The following is a 27,903-nucleotide window of genomic DNA, read 5'->3' on the forward strand; positions in this document are numbered from 1 at the left end:
GACGCAAGTGAGGGAAACGTGGATACAGTTTAAGGGAAATGGATGTGGATGCAGCCCAGTCAGAGGTCCATGGATGCACCCAACGAAGACGACGGCTTGCCTCCATCCCAGAATGCTCAGCTTCACGAAGTAGGACTTCCGGCATGTGACGTGTCTGCCTACCGCAGAGCCGGATGCTGGTGGCTGTCCAGTGTGGATGTCAGATGCAGCGTGAAGTGCAAACAGGATTTAGATTCTTGTCTAAGTCTTCAGAGGGGACTGGCCGCTGAGAAGATGCTGCTGTGGCTGCTTGGAGCTGCGTTGCTGGCTCGAGCGGCCGGCTTCTACCTTCCGGGTCTTGCACCCGTCAGCTTCTGTGAGCCTGAAAATGACCAAGTTCCAGACTGTAAGGTAAACACTACATGGCACAGACCAGCTGTGTAGCTACCAGATGTTCCAACAAAATAACTGAACAACTAATGTAGAGTACACCCAGTAAATAAACAGACTAGATGTATTCACATGCAGAAGCAAGCTGAGCCCATTCTTTAGAAACGGCTCTTATAAGGGTTAGCTAACGTTAGCCAAAACAAACAAACAAAGCTAACAGATGCTATGCTAACTTCTTAGCTTACTAGCTGTATAGCTAAATAGCTCAAAGTAACCTCATTAGTCTGGATATCCAGCTAATAACAGGTAGTGCCTATTTGTATAAGTGACCCCTGGCTGTTAAACGCTAGTTTGAATGTCAGAAGCAGTCTCTCCCCTCTGTAGGGCAGATACTGATCACTGACTGAATCATGTTAGTTTTAGAGTACATTTACTGAGAGTTCACAAACAACTCAAAGAAACTGTAAGAGCCATCACCTTGTCTACTGTCCCCACTTTATTTGTATGGTTGTGCTGGCTACTTGAACATATTTGTAAACATACTACTAAGTGCTTAAAATATTGGAAGGTGTGATATATGACACCTTGTTCTGTTGTATGTCACATCCTCTTAAACTGAGTTGTTTAATGTTATTTTTTGCGTGCTGTCTCCATCAGTGACAGATGGGCACATCCCTGCCAGTTATGATGTATGTATCACTGGCCTCTGGCCTTCTGTCAGTACTCACAAAAAACCCAATGGTCATATTAAACACACTCCAGCCATACTACATAATTGTTGTGTTTCCTCTAGATTCATTCAGGAGTGGTTGACCACCATAGTAACGAAATTACAGCTAGATAGTTAGTTCTGCAATTCAGGTAATCCGTTATTATAGTAATCCGAGTTTGAGTTTTTTCAAAACTACACAGTGTACCCAAGGAAACATTGAATTGCCGAAAACCATATATATATTATATTATGCTCCACTTGTAAACCAAATGAACATCATATATAAGTAAATAGGCTTTACATTCAACCACAGTGCACCAAAAAAGCAAACTGGCTATAGATCAGTTTTTTTTTTTTTTGTTTTTTTTTTTTGCTTGAGCCTTGTTATGAAGTAAATGTCAACTGCACAATGTAATGGCTGTAGAATCAAGACCAAAAGAGAAAGACAAGGGCAGTACTCCTAGTAGGAGAGAAGCCATCAGTGTTTAGATTAGTTTTATTTAAACCTTGCCATCAGTCACAAAATCTCCTGGTAAAATGTAGGCTAACTGGTGATCCGGTCAGGAGGGTTGTCTGTTTCCACTTGAACAGTTTTGTTTAAAAATAAAAGTGGTGCACTGTCAGAGTGTAATACACCTGCTTCACCTAAACATGAATAACACACTGCAAAATCACAGCACAGCTATAGTAATAATTCATATCCCACCTTTATGTAGTTAATATGTTATTGGCATTTTTTTCTCTTTTCAGTCACTTTGTCAGAGTTTTGTTTCATTAGGATCTTTATCTGTTGTCAATTATAAACAAAAACACAGCCTCCAAATGATCCTGCCACACTGCCATAGTTGACTCCTCCAAACCTGGTTCCAGCACACGAGTATACACTTAGCACATCTCAAGAAAATCCTTCTTATACTCCAATGGTTTATGTTTACTCTGCTCCTACGACTGAGTAATGCAGGAGAGGTATTGTTTTTTTATAATATAAAACACCTCAAGAGAACCAGTTAGCTGACAGAGGGACTGTGACATGTAAAAGGTATTAATCTCCATGTAGTTTTTCATTATGTATTTCTTTTTGTTAAGAAATTAAATTGGTTGTATTTATTTAAAACAGTTTAAAACACAAACAGCTTTTTTGTTTGGGAATGTCACAACAAATCCTCACAATAAGGTGGACAAAGAATATGACCCAGTAACGAATCATGATTTTACAGCAGGAGAACCAAACCCTGACATGAGCATTCCCTCCATCTTCTTAATACGTGTCTGTCTTTGTTTTCTTTAAGTCGACCATCGAGCTATTTGTGAACAGGCTGGATTCAGTGGAGTCTGTTCTGCCTTATGAATATACTGTGTAAGTAGTACTAACCAATATGTTATTTCTTTTTTCATTTAATCCCTTTTGTCTCATTACTTCAGGCTGCACAATCTGCTTCTTAGTGCCTTATTTGTGTCCTATTCAGGAATTGTTTTAGTTGTAGTTAAAGTTGATTTTTGGGTAACTATTCAACCATTTTATTAATCACATGCAACTGTACCTCTTTCCCTCCTCACCAAAGCATTTTCAGTTCATAAAAATAAAGCAATTATCTATATTGTTGTTATGCCTCTGCGCCAGTTATAGCCGTGACCAGGGGCATTGTGTTTTTGGTCATTCTGTCCATATGTCAAATGTATGATTGTCAGTCCGTCTGTCCCATTCTTGTGAACATGATATCTCAAGAATGCTTTGAGGGAATTTCTTCAAATTTGGCACAAATGTCCACTTGGACTCAAAGGACAAAGGTCACCGTGACCTCACAAAACACATTTTTGGCCATTGCTCAACAATTTATATGACAATCATGACAACATTTTAAACAAATGTCTAAAAGTATTTAAAAAATGACGTTATGATATTTTATATACAAAAGGGGTGGATAACTCTTAATCTGTTAATTAGCATGCAATTTTAAGTATAAATATTGATTTAACAATTATTCATTTGTGCTTTTGTGAAAATGGTATTTGCATTCAAGAACATTCTTCAACATTCAGTGATGCCAAAATAGGTTTTTATTCAATAACTTGCTGGAAAGGGGCTGGAAAATACCTTGTAAGGCATCAGAACATCAGAACTGTATAAAACACAGCCCGTGGAAAACAGTGCAGCAGCAGTTGTCTTATTTCGTGCAAGTGCTATCTAATGTCAGTCAGGATTTCAGGGAGTGTATCTGCAATAATGTATCAATATGTTTGGAGTAAAGATTATTATCAACCTGGCCGACTATTGACGCCGGTATTCAGTATTTTTCCGATCATCGGTATCAGTGTTTTTTGTGTCCGATTGCTAATAAAATAAATCAATTAAAAAATGCTGCTTTGCATCATCTTTTCTCTATCAGTAGTCACCACTCGTTGGTCTCAATCACTGTCCCCCCCACATCTGATTGGTTACATGTCACAAATAATGGTCTATCAACACAGAATAATTTGTATCTCCAAAGTTACTATTTACTAAAGTTCTCAAATGAATATAGTGTTGTGGAAGCAGAAAGTAGCAGAAAATGGAAAGTGAATTACCATAAAAAATTTTACTTGAGTAAACTTTACATAGTTAATTAAATCACTGGTTATTCTAAATTTTGACACCAAAATGTTCATGTGTATATCAGCTCCAAATATCAGCTATTGGTCCCCTTGATTAGTGATAATCTGTATCCATAGTGGCCCTGCAAAAACCATATCGGTCAGTCCCTAGTTTGGAGTTCTCTATCATCTGGAACATACAAATACAGCATGATAATATCTCTCCAACTGCTGCCATGACACTTTTGGGGTTTAAAAATAGAGTCACAGGACATTTAGAGTTGATAAACCCTTGGCCCAGATACTAAGTTACTGAATGCATTCTGTAATGCGGAATAAAGATGTTGTGTACATTAACGTGTTGTGCCACGAAATACTCACAATCACCTTCTTATTGTGCAGGTTTGACTTCTGCTCTGAGAACACAATGAAACGCCCTTCAGAGAATCTGGGTCAGGTTCTTTTTGGGGAGAGGATTGAACCCTCACCATACAAGGTAACACACATCAATAAAAACACACACAAAGATGTTTCATTGGCTATGTACACCGATCAGCCACAACATTAAAACCACTGACAGGTGACGTGAATAACATTGATCATCTCATTGCAATGCGATGCTGGGAAACCTTGGGTGCTGGCATTCATGTGAATGCCACTTGACACGCACCACCCATCCAAACAATGTTGTGAACCAAGTACACCCCCTCATCACAACACTACCCGATGGCAGTGGCCCCCCAGCAGGACAATGTGCCCTGACACACCGCAAACACTGCTCAGGAACAGCTGGAGGAACACAATAAAGGGCCCGAGGTGTTGACCGGGCCTCCAAATTCCCCAGATCCCAATCTGATCGAGCATCTGTAAGACATGCTGTGAAGAAGAATAAAAAGTATTTAGACATCAGATTAAAGCTCTTTAAGTACATGCAGTATATGTATCAGACTGACCAAGCAATGTTTAAGCACTTCCAGTTTTTCATCAGGAAAAAGGTTAACATGACAAGGGGTAAGGCACAACATTGGTGTCATGCTGACTTAACAGTCAACAGGTCAAGCTAAACTTTCCAGACAAACATTTTAAATAAGGCACAACACATTGCCAATCAAATAGTTCAGGGAAAACTTATATATTTTGTGTTTAATTTTGTGTCATTTATGGGATAAGATATTATAAAAGGGGGTTATCCAGCATAATATGGCAAAACTGTACACAATTCAATGGAGCCCATTAGACTTTTTGTTCCAGTATTTTTACTAGACTAGAAAATATTAGAGGATGAAATCCCCCCCCATGTCATGTTAACTGTTTGCCTGTTGTTGTTGGCTACAGTGATCATCTGTTAATTCTTTGTCTGTGCAAAGTCATTGTCATGGGGTTGTCTGGTTCTGTCTGCGCATCAACAACAATGTGTGACAGTCATATTAATGTGTCTGATACTGTGATACAAAAAGAGATAAAGTTTCTCCTTTTAAACAACTGAATCATAACTGTCCAACACAGATTTGTAAAGAAGAACTAAATACTAGTTGCAAAGATGGCGCCCATTAAAACTAATAACAATTGCTCGCCTAGCCCATAAACACAAAAAGTTTTCTGGCCTCTGTGCTTACTTCCTGGTTTTGCAGCCCATCTAATATGCAAATAGTTCCCGCTTGGCCCATAGACTTTACATTGTGATGACGTCACAGATTTTTAAATTGCTTTTCTTAGCTCGGGGAATGTTTTACAAATATAAAACCTACATGGATCAAAAATTCATAATAGAAAGAGTCATAATCGTCATAATTGTTTGCAGTTCAAGGTGTCCTGTCAATAGTTTTACAGATGTCTCTTTTATAATGGCTGAGCGGTGCAGTCCTATCTAGGTTTTATTAAAACCTATTGAGTCCAATCAGACCATCAAAATGTGTCACACAACGCTGACCAGCAATTTTAAGTTGGGGTAGTGTTGGGTCTATTTCCTTGCATTTCAGCCAAACAGTACACCGATGTGTTTCTAAAAACATTTGAGCTGAGAAACAGGCAATGTGGTAACAGAATCTTGATTCATATTTGAGCAGCTCGGCCTAGTTTGATCTGATTTTGGTGCAGCTGGATGGACTACAGACTACCCTGATTCCAAAAAAGTTAAGACGCTGTGTAAAACATAAACAAGACATGAGTCTCCCTTTCAGTAACTACTGTACAAGTGATAGCTACTGCTTCCAGCAACGCGTAACTTGGGTCTGCCGCAAGTTGCATGCGTGCAGCTGTCTTAACTCCTGTCTGACCCAGACAGAGACTAATAGTTAGTCTGTGTTGTTATATTGTGTTTTTTATTGCACAGAGATTTTAGATTTGACTCAATCATTGCTTAATTTTTAAAAATATCAAATGTATATTGTTTTATTGAAAAAATGGCCATTCAAGTATGATTCATTGTTGATATCCTTGACAGCAATTGTGACACTGCCAAATCACACACTAACTACAACTACCTGTGTCCTTTTTGTCAGTTTGGGTTTAAGAAACCTGCAGTGTGTCAGAAGGTGTGTACCAAAAACTACGACATCAACAGCCCAGCAGACAAAGCCAAGCTGGACTTCCTAAAGAAGGGCATGTTACTCAACTACCAGCATCACTGGTATGTATGATACACTGACACACACATATCATTAAGTGAAGCAAATTATAATCACACGTACACACACGAAAAGTTTCTACATGTACAGTACATTCAATTGGCAAAATTATAATGCAAACAAAAAAAAATTCTCAAGACATTTTGTGTGTGTTTGATGCTTGGTACGTATTCTGATATTAATGTTGCCAGCACTAAGTAAATGCTAGTGCCAAAATAGATTTTAATATCATGAGCGTCAGGAGAGGTTGCTGAGCGCATTGATGTCGATTTTATTTTTGTAAAGTCAAAAATGAAGGACTGACAGCAAGTTAGAAAATGTAGACCTAAATCAAGAAATCTAGGCTTTAAATAACATTGGAGCGTATGAGGAAGTGTGCTCTTGTCACTTGGAAGCATGAGAGCTAAATTATATGTGTGCAGTGAAAATTGTGAGATCTTAATCAAGATGAAGAGAAATCTCCACTCCAGTGATCATGTCATCCATTGTGGAACGCTAAACATTCCGCAATAGACACACATCTGAAAATAGAACGAAAATTTGCTGAAATGTAAACTGCGATTGCTTGTAAATCATTCAAGCTATCAAAATGACCATTAAGGCCATTAAAGATCCAACTTTGATTACTCATTTAAAGTTTAAATTACTTTTCTATGTTAAGTTATGGCAAGGCTAATAGGCCTCAAAGAGGGGATGTTTTCGCATGTTTAGTGATTTTTGCAAAAATGTTTTGGCGAATCGCTACCAAAAGACATTCCACAATCGTCTCCTGATTCTGGGGAGAGGATTGAACCCTCACCATACAAGGTAACACACATCAATAAAAACACACACAAAGATGTTTCATTGGCTATGTACACCGATCAGCCACAACATTAAAACCACTGACAGGTGACGTGAATAACATTGAGATGATCAATGTTATTCACGTCAATGCGATGTTCTGCTGGGAAGCCTTGGGTGCTGGCATTCATGTGAATTTAATCTTTATTTAGTGTGCCATGTGCTTTTAGCACATCAGGCACACTAAATAAAGATTAAATTTAATGTCAGCTTTCAGGAGTTGATAGTTTTGGACGGTCTGAGCTACAGGTGCATTTTAGTCTGTACCAAAACTGCTGAGGTTCAGTACCCTCCATTCCATGGTATGGTATTAACCTTTCTAAAAACTTTGCTAAAGTTCTTACTCAATGTTTGAGTCAATCTTGACTAAACATGTGGTAAGGTGTAGAAGAGAGTGATAGCTGATAAACTACATGTGAACTAGGAGTAGTTATTCTGAATAATCTGACTATTTTAGTGGAGGATTTGAGAGCATTACAGGCTTTTGTTTGTGTGTGTGTGTCTGTGTTCATGTGCGTGTGTATATGTCTGTGTGTGTGTCTGTGTAGGATTGTAGATAACATGCCGGTCACCTGGTGCTATGATGTTGAAGATGGACAGAAATTCTGTAATCCTGGTTTTCCTATTGGCTGTTACGTCACAGAGGGAGGCCGAGCCAAGGATGCCTGTGTGGTCAATGTGAGTGCGTCAGACATGGACATAAACAAAGCCCTCTATAACAGCATTGGGTTATTTCATACCATGTCACCATGTCTTGGATTTTCTTGAAAATATTCATGTAAAAAATCCTTTTTAGTTGTGAATTTTGAAGTTTGGCCTTCAGAGCTAAATGTCATCATATTTGTAATTGTTTGTATGTGTATTCTAAGCCTCACCAGTCGCTTATTCTTCTCTGGATTGGGTTGAAATTTGTCCTGAGCATCTAAGAAACATCAACATGCATTTATATAAATAATATAAATAATATAAATAGTTAATGCAGAATGTTTACAGTAATCAGATTGATAACAATAAGTAATTTTTGACCCAAATGAAGAATCTGTCATTTTCAAAATCAGTATCTCTAGTTTTCACTTTGTTGCAACCAAATTTAGATTCTGTGTAGTATAAATGTAGTTCTATCACATCTAGAGGTTTATAGGTCCTTCATAAATAATTGAGTGCCATAGGTCTACTAAATATAGCTCTAGAGCTGAAAAACACCCTATTTTGACTACATATTTTCCCAAGTAGGATTATTTTAATTTCCTCCAAACTTTCTTATGTTAATAAAGTTTTAAAGATATAGCTCATTCCAATGCAATATTACATTCAGTGGTTGTATTTCACAGGTAGATATAAAGTTACAGCTTGTAATGGCTTGGTTTGATGCATACCGGATTTATTGCCTTGTTTCAACCTGCGTGGTACGACAGTGAAAATACTGCAGACCACTGATTGGTCCGAGAGAATCATCACTTCTGCAACATGGACATTCTGCACATCGACCGCAAATTGGGACCACAATTTTTTTATTCTACTCAACCCAGTTTAAAAAAATATATACATTTTTTCAAAATGGCAGCACGTAATGATGAAGTGCAGATGTTCCTCGGTTTGGCTGCCAGTAAAAGGGTCTAAAAAAGGAAAGGATATCCTCCAGTGGTCCTGTGTGTTTGTGTCACGTTGAAGGTGATGTCACAGCCGATGAATGCAGCATTGCTATGATGATCAGCTCAGAATTCTGCCTCCTTTTCAGAGGGTAACAGCTGCAATTGAAAGGAAATTGAGAAAAGTACCTGTTACCAAATCATGTCAAATAGAGCTGTTACAATATGGTAGGAAGATGAGGACCCAAATGCAGCAAACACACAGAAGGCAGGATTAAGAAATAAAAGGTGAGCTTTATTAAACAAAAGCTGAATGATACACAAAAACCAAGAATCCAGGAAAACCTAAACTGAGTCAAAAGGACAAAAAGACAAAGTAGCAACAAAAGAGCTTAAATAAAGTGCAAACAAAAGCAAAGTACAAATCGATGAAAACACAAGGAACAAAAACCAGAAACATACCACGGGGAGACACTGGAGATAACAAGGGTGAAAAACTCAGGTGGCAACACAGGAGAACACTGAACAAACTGACAACGACAACAGGGAGCACAAAGACTATACACACACACACACACACACACACACACACACACACACACTAACGCACTAACGAGGGGATGAGGTACAGGTGGGGTGAGGCAGGGAAAGGACGGGTGAAAGAAAGGAACGGAAAAACACTGGAAGGAGGGAAAATCACACAGAGGGAGGAACTGAAAAGCAACATGCGACACATAAGGGCACAATTTCAAAATAAAACAGGAAATAAAAGAACACAAAAACCGGGATCATGACAAGAGCCACGCTGTACCATGCAGCGGAAACAAGGTACAGACAGGTACCATAAATATAAAAACAGGCTGAATGGGTGTTAGTAAAAGTTCAAAAACGTTGAGGTCAACACAGTACAAATAGCTACCTGTATTATAAAACCAGTAATTGTAATATGACAGCCGGAAAGTTTCATATCCTACAGTTAGCTGTAACTGTAAAAACACAATATCACCCTGTCTATGCTTTGAACTTTTGTGTCTTTGTTTTCTTTTCCAGTCTAACTTTAATGAAAAGGATGCTTTTTACATCTTTAACCACGTGGACATCACCATCCATTACCACATCGTTGAGCATGAACAACTCGGAGCACGATTGGTTGCTGCCAAGATTGAACCTAAAAGGCAATGCAACAATTTTTATCAATATGGAGCCATGTGGATGGTAGTATTTTAGCTTAGTGTGTTGTTTGGGATATTTTTGCTTTTGGGCCAACTGCAGAAGTTCTTGTGGTGGTACGGAAACCATCCGCTCCACTGACTAATGGAAAGATGTGATATCGGTGTTCTTGTAGGTTTTGCATGCATTATGAACAGATCTCCATATGTAAATTAGATAGTGGTAGAGTACTTTGAACCAGTAGTCGACTAGTAGTAGTAGACTACTAGAATCTGTTTCTTATGTCTCTTTCTCTTTTTCTACCCAGCTATGAAAACCTTAATGATGATAGCCCCGATTGCTCTGGAGGGCCAAAGTTCCTGAAAAACAAACACACAGGACCATTCAAGATTCCATACACCTACTCTGTCAACTTTGTGGTTAGTACAATAGTATCATCTTGGTGTATTTAATGCTGGGCTACAAAGTGAAGATGGACTGAAGCTAAAAGCGGCTTTGGAGAGACACTGCCTCTAAAACTACTGCGCCCAGTTGTTATCTGCTCTAGCCACATGCTCAACCTCATCTGATCTTTGTTCTACATCTTTATTTAGAGTCACGATGCTCCTCAGAAAAACACACCAGTGGTTTACTCCAATATGGAGTGGGATCAGACAGAATACATTATCATACATAACAGCTGGCCATTTTGGAGACTGCGACAGGTGCTTTAAAGATCAACTGATCAACTGATCCCAGATGTTTGGCTAAATTGCCTCTACGCTTGAAATTCAAAAAATACCTCAACGTGGGCAGGGCTGGCAAGGGGTAGTAAGACATGCTCATTCACTCCTTCACACTGCATCCTGCAGCTGCAGTTGTCCCCCCCAGTACCTCAGTATAAGTCATAAGGCTGTCCCCTGTCATGACACCGTATGCGAACATGTCTGTAATAGTGCGTGATTTGATCCATACAATAACTATTTGCAGTTAAACCACTATAGTACAATGAAAGCAAATGAAAGTAGATTTTAAAATGTGTGTAATTATAGCTATACGCTTATCTGTATTGTAAATAAAAATGCAGAGCTCAGACTCATTAAATAGATGACGCACATAGGCGTTATCCCGATACTTGATGATTTTGAATGTAAACAAACAGCAGAGGACTCTAATGGGACTGTGTGAACTGTTTTCAAGTGCAGTTGAAACTGTAGAATATTTCATCATAAATGACAGGTTCTGTGCACGTAGGTTTCTGTGGTTAATATATGAAACTGGCGCAGGTGAGGAAATCACCTCAGTGTGACCCAGAAAAATAGAAGTACACTAGCGGCATTGCACACCACAAGCGCAAGCCATTCAGTCTGTGGAAGCAAACGACAGCAGGAACTGTGAGCCTGCAATGTCACTGCTCTGTTAAAAAAAAAAAATGGATGGATCATATGATACAGCCTCGAGGTGTTAGGGTATCCTGATTGCAGTTAAAATAGATGATTTAACTACATACTAAGAAATTAATTTTATACCAATTACCCAGCCCTACCCAGCAAATAAAACTGAAATTCAATAAATTGCTTTAAAGGAATGTAGCTGCATTATTTCACCCTGAGGCAGGGTGAATAGGGTCATTAGGTTTGGGGATGGGAGGGGAATATCTGCTTATTACTCATTTTGGACTAAACCGAAATGACAAGTCAACCTGTGGGGTCTATCTTTAGGGTGCATCTTGTTCCATTTTTTTTTTGTTTGACCTCTGATTTTGAAACTTAATTTTTCACTCTCTTAAATTTGTTCCATGGCTGATATACATGATTTAAAATTTAGTGAATGGCTGTTTCCATGTCAACTGCTTCATGGCAGTAATGCGCAATATGAGATGAGAGATGTATGTGTATGGTTCCTGTAGAATCATACACAACATATTTTCTAGTTTCAAAGGTATTTTTAGGTCAAAAATATATTTTCTAGTTTCTCAACATCTTTCCAAAATTGTTTCAGTGTTGGACACCTAAAGAACGCATGTGTGTGGTCTGCTAATTGTTCCCCACAATCCTCTGCTAAGGGGTAGCATCTCCTATACATGTATGGTGTCTCACTTTCCAGGGAAATTCGCTCCAGTATTTTGATAGTGACATCTTCATATGTCCACTTAGAGTGTCTTTCCAAGCTTCTGTTGATATGTTAATTTCTAATTCTTTTTCCCATTTTTCTTTAACTTTATCATCAACACCAGTGAGCTTTTGGAGTATTCTGTAGATATCTGAAAGATTTTCTTTAACTTTGTTTCTATTTTGAATCAGGTTCTGTATTAAATCATTGATTGACTTGTCTTTTTCTAGGCGTTAGATGAGGTAACTTCTCACCTGTAGATACTAGAAGTGTTTCTGTTCTAGCTCATATTTGGAAGCTATTATTTCAATTTACTTTAATGTATGATTTATACGTAATTGAGAGAACATTACTAGCCCAAAAATCTAGAATTTTAACAGATCTTTTTGGAGTGAAGTTGGATCGTACGGCATGTCTCTGAGGTATGTAGCCGCATAAAGGAATAACTGGGTGTGTTTGTGTGTGTAGGAAGACAAGAATATTCGCTGGGCATCTAGATGGGACTACATCCTGGAGTCAATGCCTCACACCAACATCCAGTGGTTCAGGTAAGACTCAAACACATACTGACATACTGACATATGGACGCATGACATTAACTTTTTTCGGTGACAATTTATAGTTCTGGGCAGGCTTTAAACAGCTCTCATCAATTTTTTGTTTTTAAAATGCCTTTAATGTTGAACATTAACTATGTGTGTCTCATAGAGTCATAATGATTTACTCATACCATTGCTTAACCTCAGTGTCTATCAGCTTACCCGTTTTAGCCGATAATAAACATTAAAATACCGAGGCAACAATGATTAATGTGTAAGTACTGACCCAGATTACTTGTGCAATGATAATTAATTTGGTTTTGCTGTTGTTTCTCCCCAGCATAATGAACTCATTGGTGATTGTGTTGTTCTTGTCTGGAATGGTAGCCATGATCATGCTGCGGACTCTGCATAAAGACATCGCCAGATACAATCAGATGGACTCTGTGGTGAGTAGCTGTCTCTGTGGCTCATAGGAACACTGAAGAGGTGAGATTGAGCTCTGATCAGAAAAGTTTTAGTTACAGCAATGTATAACTCACTTCACTTGAACTAGATTTACCACCATACACTACACCATACAGTTATTGCACTACTGTAACACGTCACAGCTGTGTCAGGTGGACATTAGGGGTCAAGCTGTGATGTTAATCATACTTGCTCATCTGTTTTGTTCTCCAGGAGGATGCCCAGGAGGAGTTTGGGTGGAAGCTGGTCCATGGAGATGTTTTTCGACCTCCCAGGAAGGGAATGCTGCTTTCAGTTTTCCTCGGCTCCGGAACCCAGATCTTCATTATGACCTTTGTCACCCTTTGTATGTTAATGTTATCTTCACGATTGTTTAGTAGAATTTTAAAAAGTCATAAATACCAAACAAGCTTGTAAACAAATCCCCACTTTAACTATATAATCAAAACCACTGATTTAGTATTTAACTCACAGTACCAGTGTGCTGTATATCTGCTAATAAGTAACAAGGTAAGATATGTTTGAGGTCATTGAGAAACAATGTTTACACTACAAAGCTTGTCCACCAGAGAGCAATGACAAATTACCCTGGAAATTGTTCACTCAGTACAACTAAATTAATGGGATCCTCATTGAAAATGTTGTATATTAAGTGTTAATGCTGAAAAGCGTACAGCTTCCCCGATTGCAAAATGAAACAACATTGGACAAAACACAACGATAAAATGTAAGACCCAACATTACAGAATTCACATTAGAAAACAACAAAAAACATTTTAGGAAAGGCAACATCAAATACAAACAGAATAACATTTTAGAACATACAAAAAATGAGAAAACACAATACAACAAAAAACATTTCAGATGAACACCTACATTTTTGATAACGCAACCAAAACAAAACAGCATCTCAGAGTAGATATCAACACACATCAACATATTTCTTAAAATTATTTCAAAAATTTAAATTCAATTACATCTGACTGTTTCACATGCAAAAATGATTACCAACCATCTTTGAAAGAAATTATTGCTATTTAATCTTCTAGCAACATAAACATCCTTTCATAATGATCAGCGAATAACTAAAACTCTGTCACCAGAGTAAATGAAAAGCCCTCAGTATAGGCTACCTAATAACTGCTGTGGATAACACAGTTGTTGAGAATCCTTCAATCTTTATTCTATCTGGCTGCCATTATTACCAAAATTTTAATAAAACTTAAACCCAGAAAAAATAACCAGTTCACTGCTGTATGCACTGCCTTCCACGCTGTGCAGAAACACTACAATATAGTTCAAACTTTCACAAAACCTCCACAGTCAAACAGAAAATGCATTTCCCAAAAAAAGAAAAGAAAATTAGGAATAATACACTGCTCAAAAGAAGGGACTACAGGAGCAAAAGCAAGACAACCCCCCAAAAGGGGATGGTTTTGCATGTGCTAGCCACAGACAACTGCTCTCTCCTTATCCTTCCTGACTGATTCTTCTCCAGTTTTGTGTTCTGCTAGTATCCTTGTCACTACTGGTAGCATGAGGTGGTACCTGCACCCCAATCAGTTGCACAGCACTTCACAGATGAGAGCAGGTTCACACTGAGCACATGTGACAGGCGTGAAAGAGTCTGGAGATGCCGTGGTCAACGTTATGCTGCCTGTAACATCAACCAGCATGACCGGTTTGGCGGTGGGTCAGTGATGGTCTGTGGAGGCGTATTCTTGGAGGGTTGCACAGACCTCCATGGTTCCTCCTGGTGTAGCACAACGCCTGGCCTCATGTGGCCAGAGTGTGGAGGCATTTCCTTGATGACGAAGGCATTGATGCCATTGACTGGCCCTCTCATTCCCCTGACATAAATCCAGGAAAGGAGATCCCCCAAGGACACCATCAACCGACTCATCAGGAGCATGCCCAGATGTTGTCGGGGGTGCATACAGGCACGCGGGGGCCATAAACGCTACCGAGTCACATTATGAGTTGCCGTGATAAAATTCACGCAAGATTTCTGGTGTGATTTTGAATCCAGCCCTCAGTGGGTTGATGATTTTGGATTCCATTGACCTTTTTTTACATCATTTGGTTCTCAACATATTATTCAAAAAACTTGAATAAATAGTTCATCAAGATTTTTTGAGCAGTGTATAATCAACTCTGAATTGACTTCAGTTTTTCCAATAATGAGCAAGAATTGTTGTTGTTCATGTTTCATGATGAATTGTTTGCTTTTTCCGGTTTGTGAAATGTGTTTTCTAATTCGGTAATGTGTTTTCTAAAATGCTTTGTTTTGGGTGTTGTTGTGTTTTGCACTTCAGGGCCACAGTAAAAACCCAATATTTATATTACCCAATATGTCATAATCAGATTTTTTTAAACCCTTAACCATCAATATTGGTATCAGCCTTAAAAAATCCAGCATCAGTGGGGCTTGGTAACTGCCTCACTTATCCTAACTTTAAATATGCAATATGTAATAAAGTCATCTCCCCTCTTTTCAGTCTTTGCCTGTCTTGGGTTCCTCTCTCCGGCAAACCGTGGGGCTTTAATGACATGTGCTGTTGTTCTCTGGGTTCTTCTGGGTACTCCTGCTGGATATGTTGCTGCTCGCCTCTACAAATGTAAGTAGTCAGTACAGTATTCTGACAATTAATCAAATAATAACATATGAATACTTGATATTTTGTGTTCTAAAGGAAACCAAGGGTGTCTTCTAAAATCATCAGTTTGTTTTGCTAGGTAGGTTAAAAACAACACGAAGTTTGTTAATATTATTTTTTATTTGCAACAGTAGTAACAGTAATTAAGTTTGCTGAGCACATTCATGCTCAAAATCACTCATCAAACTCATTAGAAATACTGCAGCCCCTACATGGTCTGTGAACCATAAATGTAAACTGTAAATGAGAGCAAATTTAATAGCATGATAGCTTCCCAGTTTGATTTGATTTTTAAAAATTTAAAAATCCTTTTCTTCTTCCTGTTTGATTAATCTTCAGCTTTTGGAGGAGAGAAATGGAAGACCAATGTTCTGCTGACAGCCTTTCTTTGTCCTGGGTAAGACCGTCTCTCCTGGCTCAAACACTGAACATAATAATGAACACGAATGCAAACCAAAAGACACAACCACTGGAACTGGATCTCATTCTTTCAGTCCATCATCTATCATCATCACTGTCTGTGCTCAGGGTGGTGTTTGCAGATTTCTTTGTGATGAACTTGATCCTGTGGGGTGAAGGGTCTTCAGCAGCCATGCCATTCGGGACCCTGGTTGCCATTTTAGCACTTTGGTTCTGTATCTCAGTGCCACTTACCTTCATAGGAGCATACTTTGGCTTCAAGAAAGCAGTAAGTAAATATCAACCCACATACTTTACATTAATTGCATACCTAATGCATCCCATAATTGTTGGTTTTCATGCCAGTGGTGCCAGTTTAAAAAGCAAATTTATGGTGGGGCAGTGGGCAAGTAATGTAAGTAATAAAGATTTGCACTAACTGTTAAAAACTAATTATATAAAAGTGCATACAAATTGCTGTTTGCATTTTTGTATTAATATGTCAGTAATTGACATCAAAACTAAATTTTCTGAAATATTATAAGTATAAGTATTTTACTTGAAGTACTTAAATGCTGTAGTGGCCCTTCTAAGAGATCATGATACCAGCAGTCGCCCCAAGCTATTTTGAGTTTGAGACCCCTGAATTAAAGTGTTGGAGGAGTCTGTAGTTGAGTCAGACATTGCCTATGTCTTCATGTTGTGTGAGTGAGTTAATTTTTCATCCCCTCTAAACAAATTTAAAGGACCTATTTGTAATTTCCAGCCACCTGCATCAAATGAATTGGGAGCAGTATTTCCCCCTTTCTCAATGTTTAGTTCAAACCCTTTTTGCCATTTATCTTATATATGTCATTTGGTTCTATGTAAATTCATTATTGCACATTGTTAAAGTTGTAAAGACAGAAATAATTACCACTATGTATGTATTTATGTACCCATATAATCACCATTCCTCAGTTGCATTCTTTTGTCCCACAATACACACTAAATAAAAATTTGGAGGTATACACTGATACTAAATTCTGAGAACAACTCATTCTGTTGGTGTAACAAACAGGTCTGTGTAAGCAGGTACACTAAACAACCACTGCAACCTATATTTGAGTAAAGCTGGCACAAGAGCCTTTCCAGCAGGTTGGAATGTTTCATTTCAGTTATTGTCGACACAAAAAGCCTCTCATGTTTTACCATTTATTACAAAGTTTACAAAATTTACAAAAGTGGACACTAAAATACCACTCCTTTTTTAGAGGAAGGAATTTGCCTTGGTGCATAACAATTACTGCAACAGTCAAGAACATAAAAATATAGAATACTCATCATACAATAATACAAATATACAATAAAAATATAAGGAAATACTATAACAAATACTATAGCAAGTATGTATGTTTTAGGCTTACAAAGCTGTACAGTTTTGTGCAAACCTCTTCATCATGGGATGTGCAAAAGTTCACAGTATAGACAGAAGATGTCATGGGATGATGGTCAAAGATGTCAGCTGATGTAACGTATAGAGACAGACGTCCACTGGGGGGGGGCTTGTTGTTGAGACCAGCTGCAGATTAGAATAAAGGGCAGAGTGTAATTCAACACTGGGGGTGGCTGGGCTGGAATTGTGGTCCTAAAAAGTCAAAGATATGGCCGGACAATTAGTTTAGTTCAGACACATTGTTTTCATAAGAACATGTTAGGACTGTGTTTATTATACAGTGTGAACAGCAATATGATCAGGCTCAGATATATACAGTGTGAACTCTGGAGTGTTTTTAATATTTTTTAAGCCTTTTTTACATGTAAGATATGATTAGTAAGATCTTTAATTTTAATATTACAGACAGGATTTATTCATTATTTCACTCTGATGATACATAACAGCGCCGTCTGCCCTCTTTCAGGAGGAAAGTAAGGAACAGTTATGTATAAAACTAATAATTTTATATTGTTATATGGTGGAAACATGGACTGCAGAGAACAATGTGTTCATCAGATAGCCACATGGTTTTCAAAGGATCACACGTACAACTAAGTATGACTAACTGAGATCTTCAGCCACTTTAGACTTACTTGTCACTGTCACTTCAGTTTAGCGAGGTTACATAACAGTCTCGTAACCGTAATGCCAAGTCCTGACATTAACCTGAATTGAAGGATGATAGTCTACTACTGGGTTCATTCAATCACAGTTTACAGTCAGCTGTTACAAATAAAGGTAACTAATAACTGACAGCAGAGCAAGAATACAGCCGCTCAAAATATGACTGCTGTCTGATGAGCTTCACATGTTCACATGCAGTACGTTTACATTACAGCTCACTTGGCTCACCTTTAGCAACGCCACAGTAACAAGAAAACAGTCACATCATGCTCACTGTAACAGTTTGTGTTGTTGTTAGTTAACTAAAGATATGATTCAGTAAACAGACGTTAGATGTTACTTATCGTTCTAAAGAAACGTAAGTTCATCTTTTAACTCGTCTACAGCTGTCTCCACTGTTAGAAAGCCTGACAAAATGTACTCCTGTTTAGTCGCTTCTTTTCTCTGCTGTGGGTTTCTCTACATGGTTTCTTCCAGGAGCTGTTGTTTGAGATGATGACAAAAGTTTTTCTGAAGCTGCTGCATCTGTGTTTACTGTATAACTTACTGAGGCTGTTAACTTCTCTGTGGTAATTCCCCATGGACCTTTTACTGGGTAGTTCAGTTCCCTCCAGGCCAGCTCGACTTCTTCGTCCTCTCCTGTGGCACACTAGACACTACAGTGACTCACTATCGCTCCCCCCCAGGCCGGATGGACTTATTACAAAAGAGATGGCCTGTCCTTGGCTACTTAGCAGTGGATTTCTCTGCAGTACAGTACATAAGCATCTTGGACATAATGCCAGATCTGTAACTTCTTCACACTCTGTCGATAGGGTTAGTTCATTTGTTAAATGTTTTAAACTGAAATTATGTCAAAATCTTACAAAATGCACCTTAAAGAAAACCAACAAGAATGTAAAGAACTTCTACTGCGGTTCACATAAACAAGAGATTATGTTTAATGTTCTCTCTCTCTCTCACTCTCTCTCTCTGTCTCCATCCATGTCTCTCTCTCTCCCCCTCCCTCCCTCCCTGATGTGACTGATTGTTTAAGGGTATTGAGCACCCTGTGCGAACCAATCAGATTCCTCGTCAAATCCCAGAGCAGTCGTTCTACACAAAGCCATTCCCTGGTATCATCATGGGAGGAATTCTGCCTTTTGGATGTATTTTCATTCAGCTCTTCTTTATCCTAAACTCCATCTGGTGAGAATGAAGACACAGGTTTGACTGTAACTATTCACAGAAAGTCATAATACATCTTGCAAGATCAGTTTTTGCTATTAGATTTAAGTATGTATATTGGAGAATCAGTCAACTCCTATTCAGCTGTGGGGAGTCTTTAAATGGTGAAGCAGCTCACAACCTCTTAAAATCTCTTAAAGCTGAAACATAATAACAAATGTTAGAACTGACTGTTCCACCTAGTCACAAACTCATTTTCATTGTTTAGAATGAATGTGACAACTATAAAGTTCAGTCAAGAAATTTGTAGAAGTCTAACATTTTTGTAAAATTCTGCTCATATAAAGGCTCATTTATGCTCCCTTTACATATGAAAATATATTTATCCATTTCAGATGATATAACCGGCACTGCCCACATACTTCCATGCTTCCTTCACATTGGTATGGATGTTAAGTAATACAACAACTAGAGGGCGCCACTGTGTCACACACAGGTTTCGCACGGACCTTCACTTTTCCTTCACCATCGTCCAATGCACATTTTACTCCCGTCCAATCTCCTCCCAGCTGTTCTCTAGTAACTGTTTGCCTCTGTTCATGGGCGAAGTAATATACAGATGTTTGACACTCTCACCTCTCCTCAAAGAGCTCCGCCATTTCTAAAACTTCTTTCTCTTGTCCTGTGGTCACGTCTCGCTTGAACTATTGGCTACACTGCTACACTGCTCCCATGACTACCTGAGGTACAGCTCCATTGGTCTGTACCTGTAAGCTTTCAGGAAAAGTGCAGAAATACGAACAAAATGAATGCAGAGTATAGACAGAAGGCTTAATCCATATCTGAATGCATACCTAACATAGAGCATAAATGAGCCTTGAAGTGTCTCGGGCAGAAACATTACATATAATCTGTACCGGGTGTTAGGATTATAGTTAGACATACTTATTATACTGTTTATGTTTTTCTTTATTTGTCTAGAACTATTTTGCCATTAGAATTCACCCAAATTGATTAAACCGGATCTTCATCCTATAACTGTATTTGTTGTTGTAAAGGTACACATTAACAGACTAAGCTGACTTTTTAATCAGCTTCGACTTCCAGTATATGAAAACCCCAAATTACTGTTTTGCTTCCCATCAGTATTACCAAATATGTACCAAATATGGTGGTGGATGGACCAGAACATACATTTCCATCCAGTTATATATTTAATCTGTTGTATTTACTGTAGTCCATCCATTCCCAGCCGGAGTTACTTACACCTCAGGGGGTACTTCTGCTATTGCCAGGGAGTACGTGGAGAGATTGTAGAGTTGCTCAGCTAATTTGAAAAAAAAAAATAGAATCGGATAAAGAATTGAAATACACGATAAACTCTTAAATACTGTAGATAACTAAAAGAAATGGATACATTTAGGAATGTTCAGCTTTTGACACTTCATGTGGTTCTACTACAAATGCAAACTCAACCAGACTAAACTAAACATTGACAGTTAAACTGTAATTAATTCAATTTCACACATTTCAAACACAAGAGGTGGTGTTGATGAAGGGGTAGTTGAGCTCAGTGGACTGGGTTGTGGGGGTCTGTCTTTTGAAGAACGGTGGGAATGAATGCTATAGTTAGTTTAAGGACTCAGACATTTCTCTTTCCGACCTCCAGGTCCCATCAGATGTACTACATGTTTGGCTTCCTTTTCCTGGTCTTCATCATCCTGGTCATCACCTGCTCTGAGGCCACCATCCTGCTCTGCTACTTCCACTTATGTGCTGAGGTAAACACCGTGACCAATGCTAAAATTCGATGTTTTTTGTTTCAGGGATGGTATTAATACTGACATTTTTGTATTGAAGTTGTTAACAACAGAGTAATTCGATACCAACTCATCTAGGGCCTCCCTGTTCATCTGATGGATTTTCTTGAAAATTCATGTTAAAACTCCTATTAAATTCACTGGACCTTGCAAAACCCTGAAGTTGTACTCCAAATACTTTTTTACTTACTAAGTTTGACCCTCTGAGCTAAATTTAATAATTCTGTGATCCTTTTATGTGTTTACTAAGCCTCACTAACTGCTAACTTTTCACTGGATTGGGTTGAAATTTGTCCTGAACATTCAAGAAACCCTCAGGATCATTTACAACATGTATTCATTTAAATAGTTGTTGCAGAAAGTAATCAAAATAACAATAAACAATCTTTCATTTTCAAAAATTATTATCTTGTCTAGGTCTTTCTTTCTTGCAAGTTTGATTCTGTATAGTATTATATACTTGATAATCATTTCATATCTACAAGTTATTTGGTCCTGAATAAAAAAATGAGTGCCAAAGATCTTGCTTTTCAGAGCTGAAAAATACACTTCTTAATATTTGTAGTGACTGTACATTTTCACAAGAAGGACTATTTTAATTTCCCTAAAACTTTTTTTTTATGAAGTGTAAATATTCATTATTAGTGTTCAGGAAATTTGCAAGTTTCAGCTTGTGATGGCTTGGTTTGTTGCATGCATGGATGATGTCATCTTGTTCCCTGTGTCTGGACGAAACATTCATCTTTTTTCTTGTCTGAACTAATTTTTGACAACATCAACTCAGCCAAAGTGTTGTAGGCTGTCTTGTGACAGTTGGCTTCTTCTTCTAAGCTTTTTCCAATTGAGCAGGGCTCCATGATGTCACTATCACATTAAACTGCTTATAGATTGGAGGCTCTGTAAACCAGGCTCTGTATGACAGGGCCCCCCTCCGTCAGGGCTTGAAATGACAGAATTGTGTGTTTCCTTCCTTTAAGTCTCATGTCTGGCTGTGTTTGTTTGTCCTCTTCACAGGACTACCACTGGCAGTGGCGTTCCTTCCTGACCAGCGGCTTCACTGCCGTCTATTTCCTGGTCTATGCTATTCATTACTTCTTCTCAAAGCTGCAAATCACTGGACTGGCCAGCACAATCCTGTACTTTGGATATACCATGATCATGGCTCTCATCTTTTTCTTATTCACTGGTAAGTATTTAAATTAAAAAAGAAAGGAGGGCTAATGTATTTTCCATTCAGTCATTACGGCTGTTATCTGTATCTAAAACTGGACTACAAAATTCTGGAGGTTAAAAGTTGAAGTTCTCAGTTTATAGGGTAGAAATCTCACTGTCAGGATTTAGGTATTTCTTGAAAGCACCTTTATAAACTTAATTTTAAATAATTATTTATGATTAATACATTTGATCATGCTTTACATTTGAGCCATTATTTCCCAATGATCGCTCTAATTCTATCTTCAAGTGTGCTTCACTTTTTAAAGTTTGTTTTATTATGAGCTTATATATGGATTGTAGATTAATCATTGATCATCTTCATTACCCTAAATAATTACGATTGAGATATCAGAACTAATTTCCACCACTATTTGAGAACCTCACCAATGCATCACAGTTGGTTAAACTGAACTGTGTTATACACAGCGATGATTAAGGGCATATCTACTTCTATTTATGTCTTACTGCCCAGATCCACAATGTTTAAGATTTATAGAACATAGCTATGCGTACGTGCAGCTTTATAAATCCGACAAAAAGAATGCATACGCTGTCTTTGGACCTGTTCAGACCTGGTATCAACATGCTTCCTGAGTGATTCGATCACAAGTGGACAGCTCTAAGTAGAAGTGTGAATGGACCTAAGACATGTTGAGGACGCATTTGAGATCCGATGGATCCGAACTCATGGGACAACACTGAAGAAATGACACTTTGCTACAATGTAAAGTAGTCAGTGTACAGCTTGTATAACAGTGTAAATTTACTGTCCCCTCAAAATAACTCAACACACAGCCATTAATGTCTGAACCGCTGGCAAAAAAAGTGAGTACACCCCTAAGTGAAAATGTCCAAATTGTGCCCAAAGTGTCAATATTTTGTGTGGCCACCATTATTTTCCAGCACCGCCTTAACCCTCTTGGGCATGGAGTTCACCAGAGCTTCACAGGTTGCAACTGGCATCCTCTTCCCCTCCTCCATGACGATATCACGGAGCTGGTGGATGTTAGAGACCTTGCGCTCCTCCACCTTCCGTTTGAGGATGCCCCACAGATGGTCAATAGGGTTTAGGTCTGGAGACATGCTTGGCCAGTCCATCACCTTTACCCTCAGCTTCTTTAACAAGGCAGTGGTCGTCTTGGAGGTGTGTTTGGGGTCGTTATCATGTTGGAATACTGCCCTGCGGCCCAGTTTCCGAAGGGAGGGGATCATGCTCTGCTTCAGTATGTCACAGTACATGTTGGCATTCATGGTTCCGTCAATGAACTGTAGCTCCCCAGTGCCGGCAGCACTCATGCAGCCCCAGACCATGACACTCCCACCACCATGCTTGACTGTAGGCAAGACACACTTGTCTTTGTACTCCTCACCTGGTTGCCGCCACACACGCTTGACACCATCTGAACCAAATAAGTTTATCTTGGTCTCATCAGACCACAGGACATGGTTCCAGTAATTTGTGTTCTTAGTCTGCTTGTCTTCAGCAAACTGTTTGCGGGCTTTCTTGTGCATCATCTTTAGAAGAGGCTTCCTTCTGGGACGACAGCCATGCAGACCAATTTGATGCAGTGTGTGGCGTATGGTCTGAGCACTGACAGGCTGACCCCCCACCCCTTCAACCTCTGCAGCAATGCTGGCAGCACTCATACGTCTATTTTCCAAAGACAACCTCTGGATATGATGCTGAGCATGTGCACTCAACTTCTTTGGTTGACCATGGCGAGGCCTGTTCTGAGTGGAACCTGACCTGTTAAACCGCTGTATGGTCTTGGCCACCGTGCTGCAGCTCAGTTTCAGGGTGTTGGCAAACTTCTTATAGCCTAGGCCATCTTTATGTAGAGCAACAATTCTTTTTTTCAGATCCTCAGAGTGTTCTTTGCCATGAGGTGCCATGTCGAACTTACAGTGACCAGTAGGAGAGAGTGTGAGAGTGATAACACCAAATTTAACACACCTGCTCCCCATTCACACCTGAGACCTTGTAACACTAACGAGTCACATGACACCAGGGAGGGAAAATGGCTAATTGGGCCCAATTTGGATATTTTCACTTAGGTGTGTACTCACTTTTGTGAGATACTGGGCCACATTGAAGGACCGCCTACCTCTTTGAAACAAAGCGAAGAAGAAGTCACAACAACAGGCAGACTGGATTACTCACTGTCTGATTTCTATGTGGTTTACTGTAATGCAAACTAAATGTTGGGTTTTCTTAACATGCCGATGTAGCAGCAGACGTTTGTAAAAGCACTGTGCGTATCAACTAACCATTGAACAGTAACCCCAATATCACCAGACTCCCTTAACAAATCACATGATTTTAAGAGCTTTTGCATGAGGAATGGGCTGTGGTAATAGTCCATGTTATACCATCGCTACCAGACGCTGTCATTTCAGCATGATTGACATCATTAGCATGGATAGCAATAACATGGATATTATCAGGGATAGTAGCTGTTACTCAAATATGAAGTCTTCTTGTGTATTAAGGAGCAGCAGAGTTTGTTCATGGTCAAACTGTAACCTGTACTGTACATTTACTGCCACTAGACAACCTCTCTGCTGAACAGCTGTCTGCTCTGAGCTGAGCCACCGACCGTCGCTCTCCACTCACTGCAAACTGCCCTGTTCTCAAAGGAGCCACGGCACGCTTTACCACCAGAGGCCAAGCTTGGTGGATGACATAAAAGTCCCAGATTCTACTGTGTTCCATTCACTTTTTTTTAAGTTTAAGCATAGAATTAAGTTATTTGTCAAAAATTATAAAACATTTTCAGGAAAGATGATAAAAATACCAAAAGACCCTGGAGTGGGGCCTCATGAAAACGCCCAGATGGAGCTGTTGACAGGAGCACCTCTTTGTGCAATTTATGCAGCAAGGGATTTTCTAACCATCGGAGAACTTCAAGCTTAAATATCACCTCCTTAAAATTTAGTGTCGATTCATTCATTGATTCACTCTGATTCAATTTTACCAAAATCTATTTGCTCTGAAATATGTTTAAATGCTTAAGCAAATATTGGCATCTGCGATTAATTTCAATTAATTAATCAATCACAAAGCTCGTGATTAACGAGATTATTTTTTTTAATCACTTGACAGCCCTAATAAATGCTTTGTTGAACCAAACATCATGAGTGTGTTTTGTGACAAAGTAGTTTGTGTTCCACTCATTCCATTCGGAGTACTAGAAATCATTGGAACTCAAGACTGCCATGATATACAGTACATGTTCTTTCCAAGTGTATGTGAACTTCTAACCATGACTGTACATTAAATTACTGTACTTATGTTATTGCTGTGGAAAAGCTTCATTTAATGTAGCTCTTGGTAAAGATGTATTTTGTCTGTCCTCAGGTACAATTGGCTTCTTCGCCTGCTTCTGGTTTGTTACCAAGATCTACAGTGTGGTCAAAGTGGACTGAAGGATCCCAACACAACAGACTATATATAGCGTGGCTGGCATGACTGGAGGTTGCTTTCTTCCATCAGCCTCTGGAGCATTCAGCCAACTGAACTGAACATTACAACCTGAACCTTCACCCCCGACAGATGACAGTTTTCTTTGTTTCTGTGCCTAAATGTTTTTGTGTGAGCATGTACACACTGGGTTGTAATTTTACACATACAGTACCTGTCCAAAAGAAATGAATCACAACTCTTTACAAGCCTCTTCAATCCTCTGCTGACGAATGGGAAAGAGGTGCAGGTTCAGCTAACTAGCCTGCAGTTCTGTGAGAGAGACAGATTCGACAAAGGCTGCGTGCCTTGAAGGAGCCAGCCCCTGAAATCAAACAATCACATTGTGACAGCTTCCATAATGCAGGGCAAAAAAAGTTTGCATTCTGATCTAACAGAAAGCCAAAGTCCAGTCCCACTTTAGTGCTAGCCTGTGTTCCATTTTAAGGGCCACACACACTAAGAGCATCTTGATGCTTGTCCTGTTTCCCAGCATTAACCTATGTTCACTCCAGGAAAGCAGCAGTTGTATCACATTCGCTTCCCCAGAGAGGTGGTAATCGGCTCCCTAATTTGTCTATAGCCAGTGGGTATTGCACTTTATGTGTGGTTTGTCCATTTCTTGTAGGTTTCAGGTCAGTCCCAAGCCTTAGGACTTCTTTAGTTTAAGATATAATATGTAACAATTCTTCATAAAATGTCTAAAAACAACTAGATCTCTGTTACATGGTTTATTCAAGGCAACAATGTGTTTCATTTAATTGCTTGTTCCTAATTCCGGAATGGCAAACAAGACTAAACTTGACGTGAATAAAACTCTAAAACATCAGTTCGTCTGTGGACATTTGTGCCTGGGTCATGTCAGAGACATTTTTACCTGCAGTGGTGGTTGTTTAAAGGTGTGCTCACTACCAGTGAAGTGAGTTTGACCACTGGATCAGTTGTGTTTATTTGCGTTCAGAGAATTCAGTTCTCTCTCTTCTTTTTTCTCCTTCCTCTTTGCAACATTACATTTGCTAAGTAAAGATCATTTTCCCTCCAGCTCCAGTCAGCGATCTAAAAGCGAAAGCTAACCAGTGTTACCAGCACAAAGTAGTTAGGTACCCACTTAGCTTAAATTATGGACATGATTTTTTAAAAGCATTGCTGCAGTACATTCTAAAACACAGGCTAGTGGAACACGTGTTAGCTCAGATGTAGGGCAGGACTCTAGCTCTCTAGTAATTTCACCTTTTCTTAACAACCTTCCCCAAATAATTACCCAATACTACAAAGTATATTGTATAGTATATTGGAGGAGTTGTAGTATTGATAGAACGTGTTTTGTTGACAGGTCTCTGGAACCCAGCCCCCTTCCTCTTCTGTCTTGTTCCAGTTTTTCACAGTTGGTTACATAAATCCCTCTGTACTGAGCTCACCTTCTCATAATTCTTCACACAGATATTTTATGAGATGTTTTTTTGTCCCATAACAAGAAATCTATCTCAGAATGCAGTGACCTAAAATGTATGTATGTAGCATTACAATATGTATCACTATTGTGTCATCACAACAAAGGTCTTTACTGGATGAATCGTCCTACAGCCACATACAGTTAAGTCTGGAAATATTTTGACAGTGACACAACTTTCATAATTTTGGCCCTGTACGCTACCACAATGGATTTGAAATAAAATAATCCAGATGAAATTGAAGTGTAGACTTTCAGCTTTATTTTGAGGGTATTTATATCAAAATTGGAGGAAGGGTTTAGGAATTGCAAACATTTTCATACATAGTCCACTCATTTCAAGGGACCTAAAGTAATTGGACTATTGAGTCAAAAGCTGTTTAATGAGCAGGTGTGGACTATTCCCTCGTTATTTCATCATCAATTAAGCAGGTTAAAGGAGTTGATTTCAGGTGTGGCATTTTCATTTGGAAGCTGTTGCTGCGAATCCACAACATGCAGTCAAAGGAGCTCTCAATGCAAGTGAAACAGCCCATCCTTAGGCTGCGAAAAAAGAAAAAATCCATCAGCGAGATAGCAGAAACATTAGGAGTGGCCAAATCAACAGTTTGGTACATTCTGAGAAAAAAGGAACGCACTGGTAAGCTCGGCAATA

At 38.9% G+C, this 27,903-nt stretch overlaps 1 protein-coding gene across 1 annotated transcript; it reads left to right on the forward strand.

Annotated features, from left to right (window-relative positions):
* Window positions 1-166: 166 nt before the first annotated feature.
* On the forward strand, window positions 167-26,627 carry tm9sf2 (transmembrane 9 superfamily member 2). The gene is made up of 17 exons (XM_073481643.1): window positions 167-390; window positions 2,371-2,438; window positions 4,055-4,148; window positions 6,154-6,281; window positions 7,671-7,800; window positions 9,762-9,886; window positions 10,189-10,300; window positions 12,441-12,520; window positions 12,852-12,960; window positions 13,193-13,325; window positions 15,478-15,597; window positions 15,976-16,033; window positions 16,165-16,324; window positions 19,173-19,324; window positions 20,973-21,084; window positions 22,138-22,309; window positions 25,697-26,627. The coding sequence occupies exons 1-17, from the start codon at window positions 274-276 to the stop codon at window positions 25,762-25,764; spliced, it is 1,938 nt and encodes a 645-aa protein (XP_073337744.1). The 5' UTR covers window positions 167-273; the 3' UTR covers window positions 25,765-26,627.
* The last annotated feature ends 1,276 nt before the right edge of the window (window positions 26,628-27,903 follow it).

The sequence above is a fragment of the Pagrus major genome, chromosome 15 (genome assembly GCF_040436345.1).
Source record: "Pagrus major chromosome 15, Pma_NU_1.0".
Classification (NCBI taxonomy): domain Eukaryota; kingdom Metazoa; phylum Chordata; class Actinopteri; order Spariformes; family Sparidae; genus Pagrus; species Pagrus major.

Coding starts and splice junctions, on each gene's coding strand:
- tm9sf2 (XM_073481643.1), top strand. CDS start 274: ATGCTGCTGTGGCTGCTTGGAGCTGCGTTGCTGGCTCGAGCGGCCGGC. Junction 4,149..6,153: donor TTGAACCCTCACCATACAAG/GTAACACACATC, acceptor CCTTTTTGTCAG/TTTGGGTTTAAGAAACCTGC. Junction 22,310..25,696: donor CATCTTTTTCTTATTCACTG/GTAAGTATTTAA, acceptor GTCTGTCCTCAG/GTACAATTGGCTTCTTCGCC.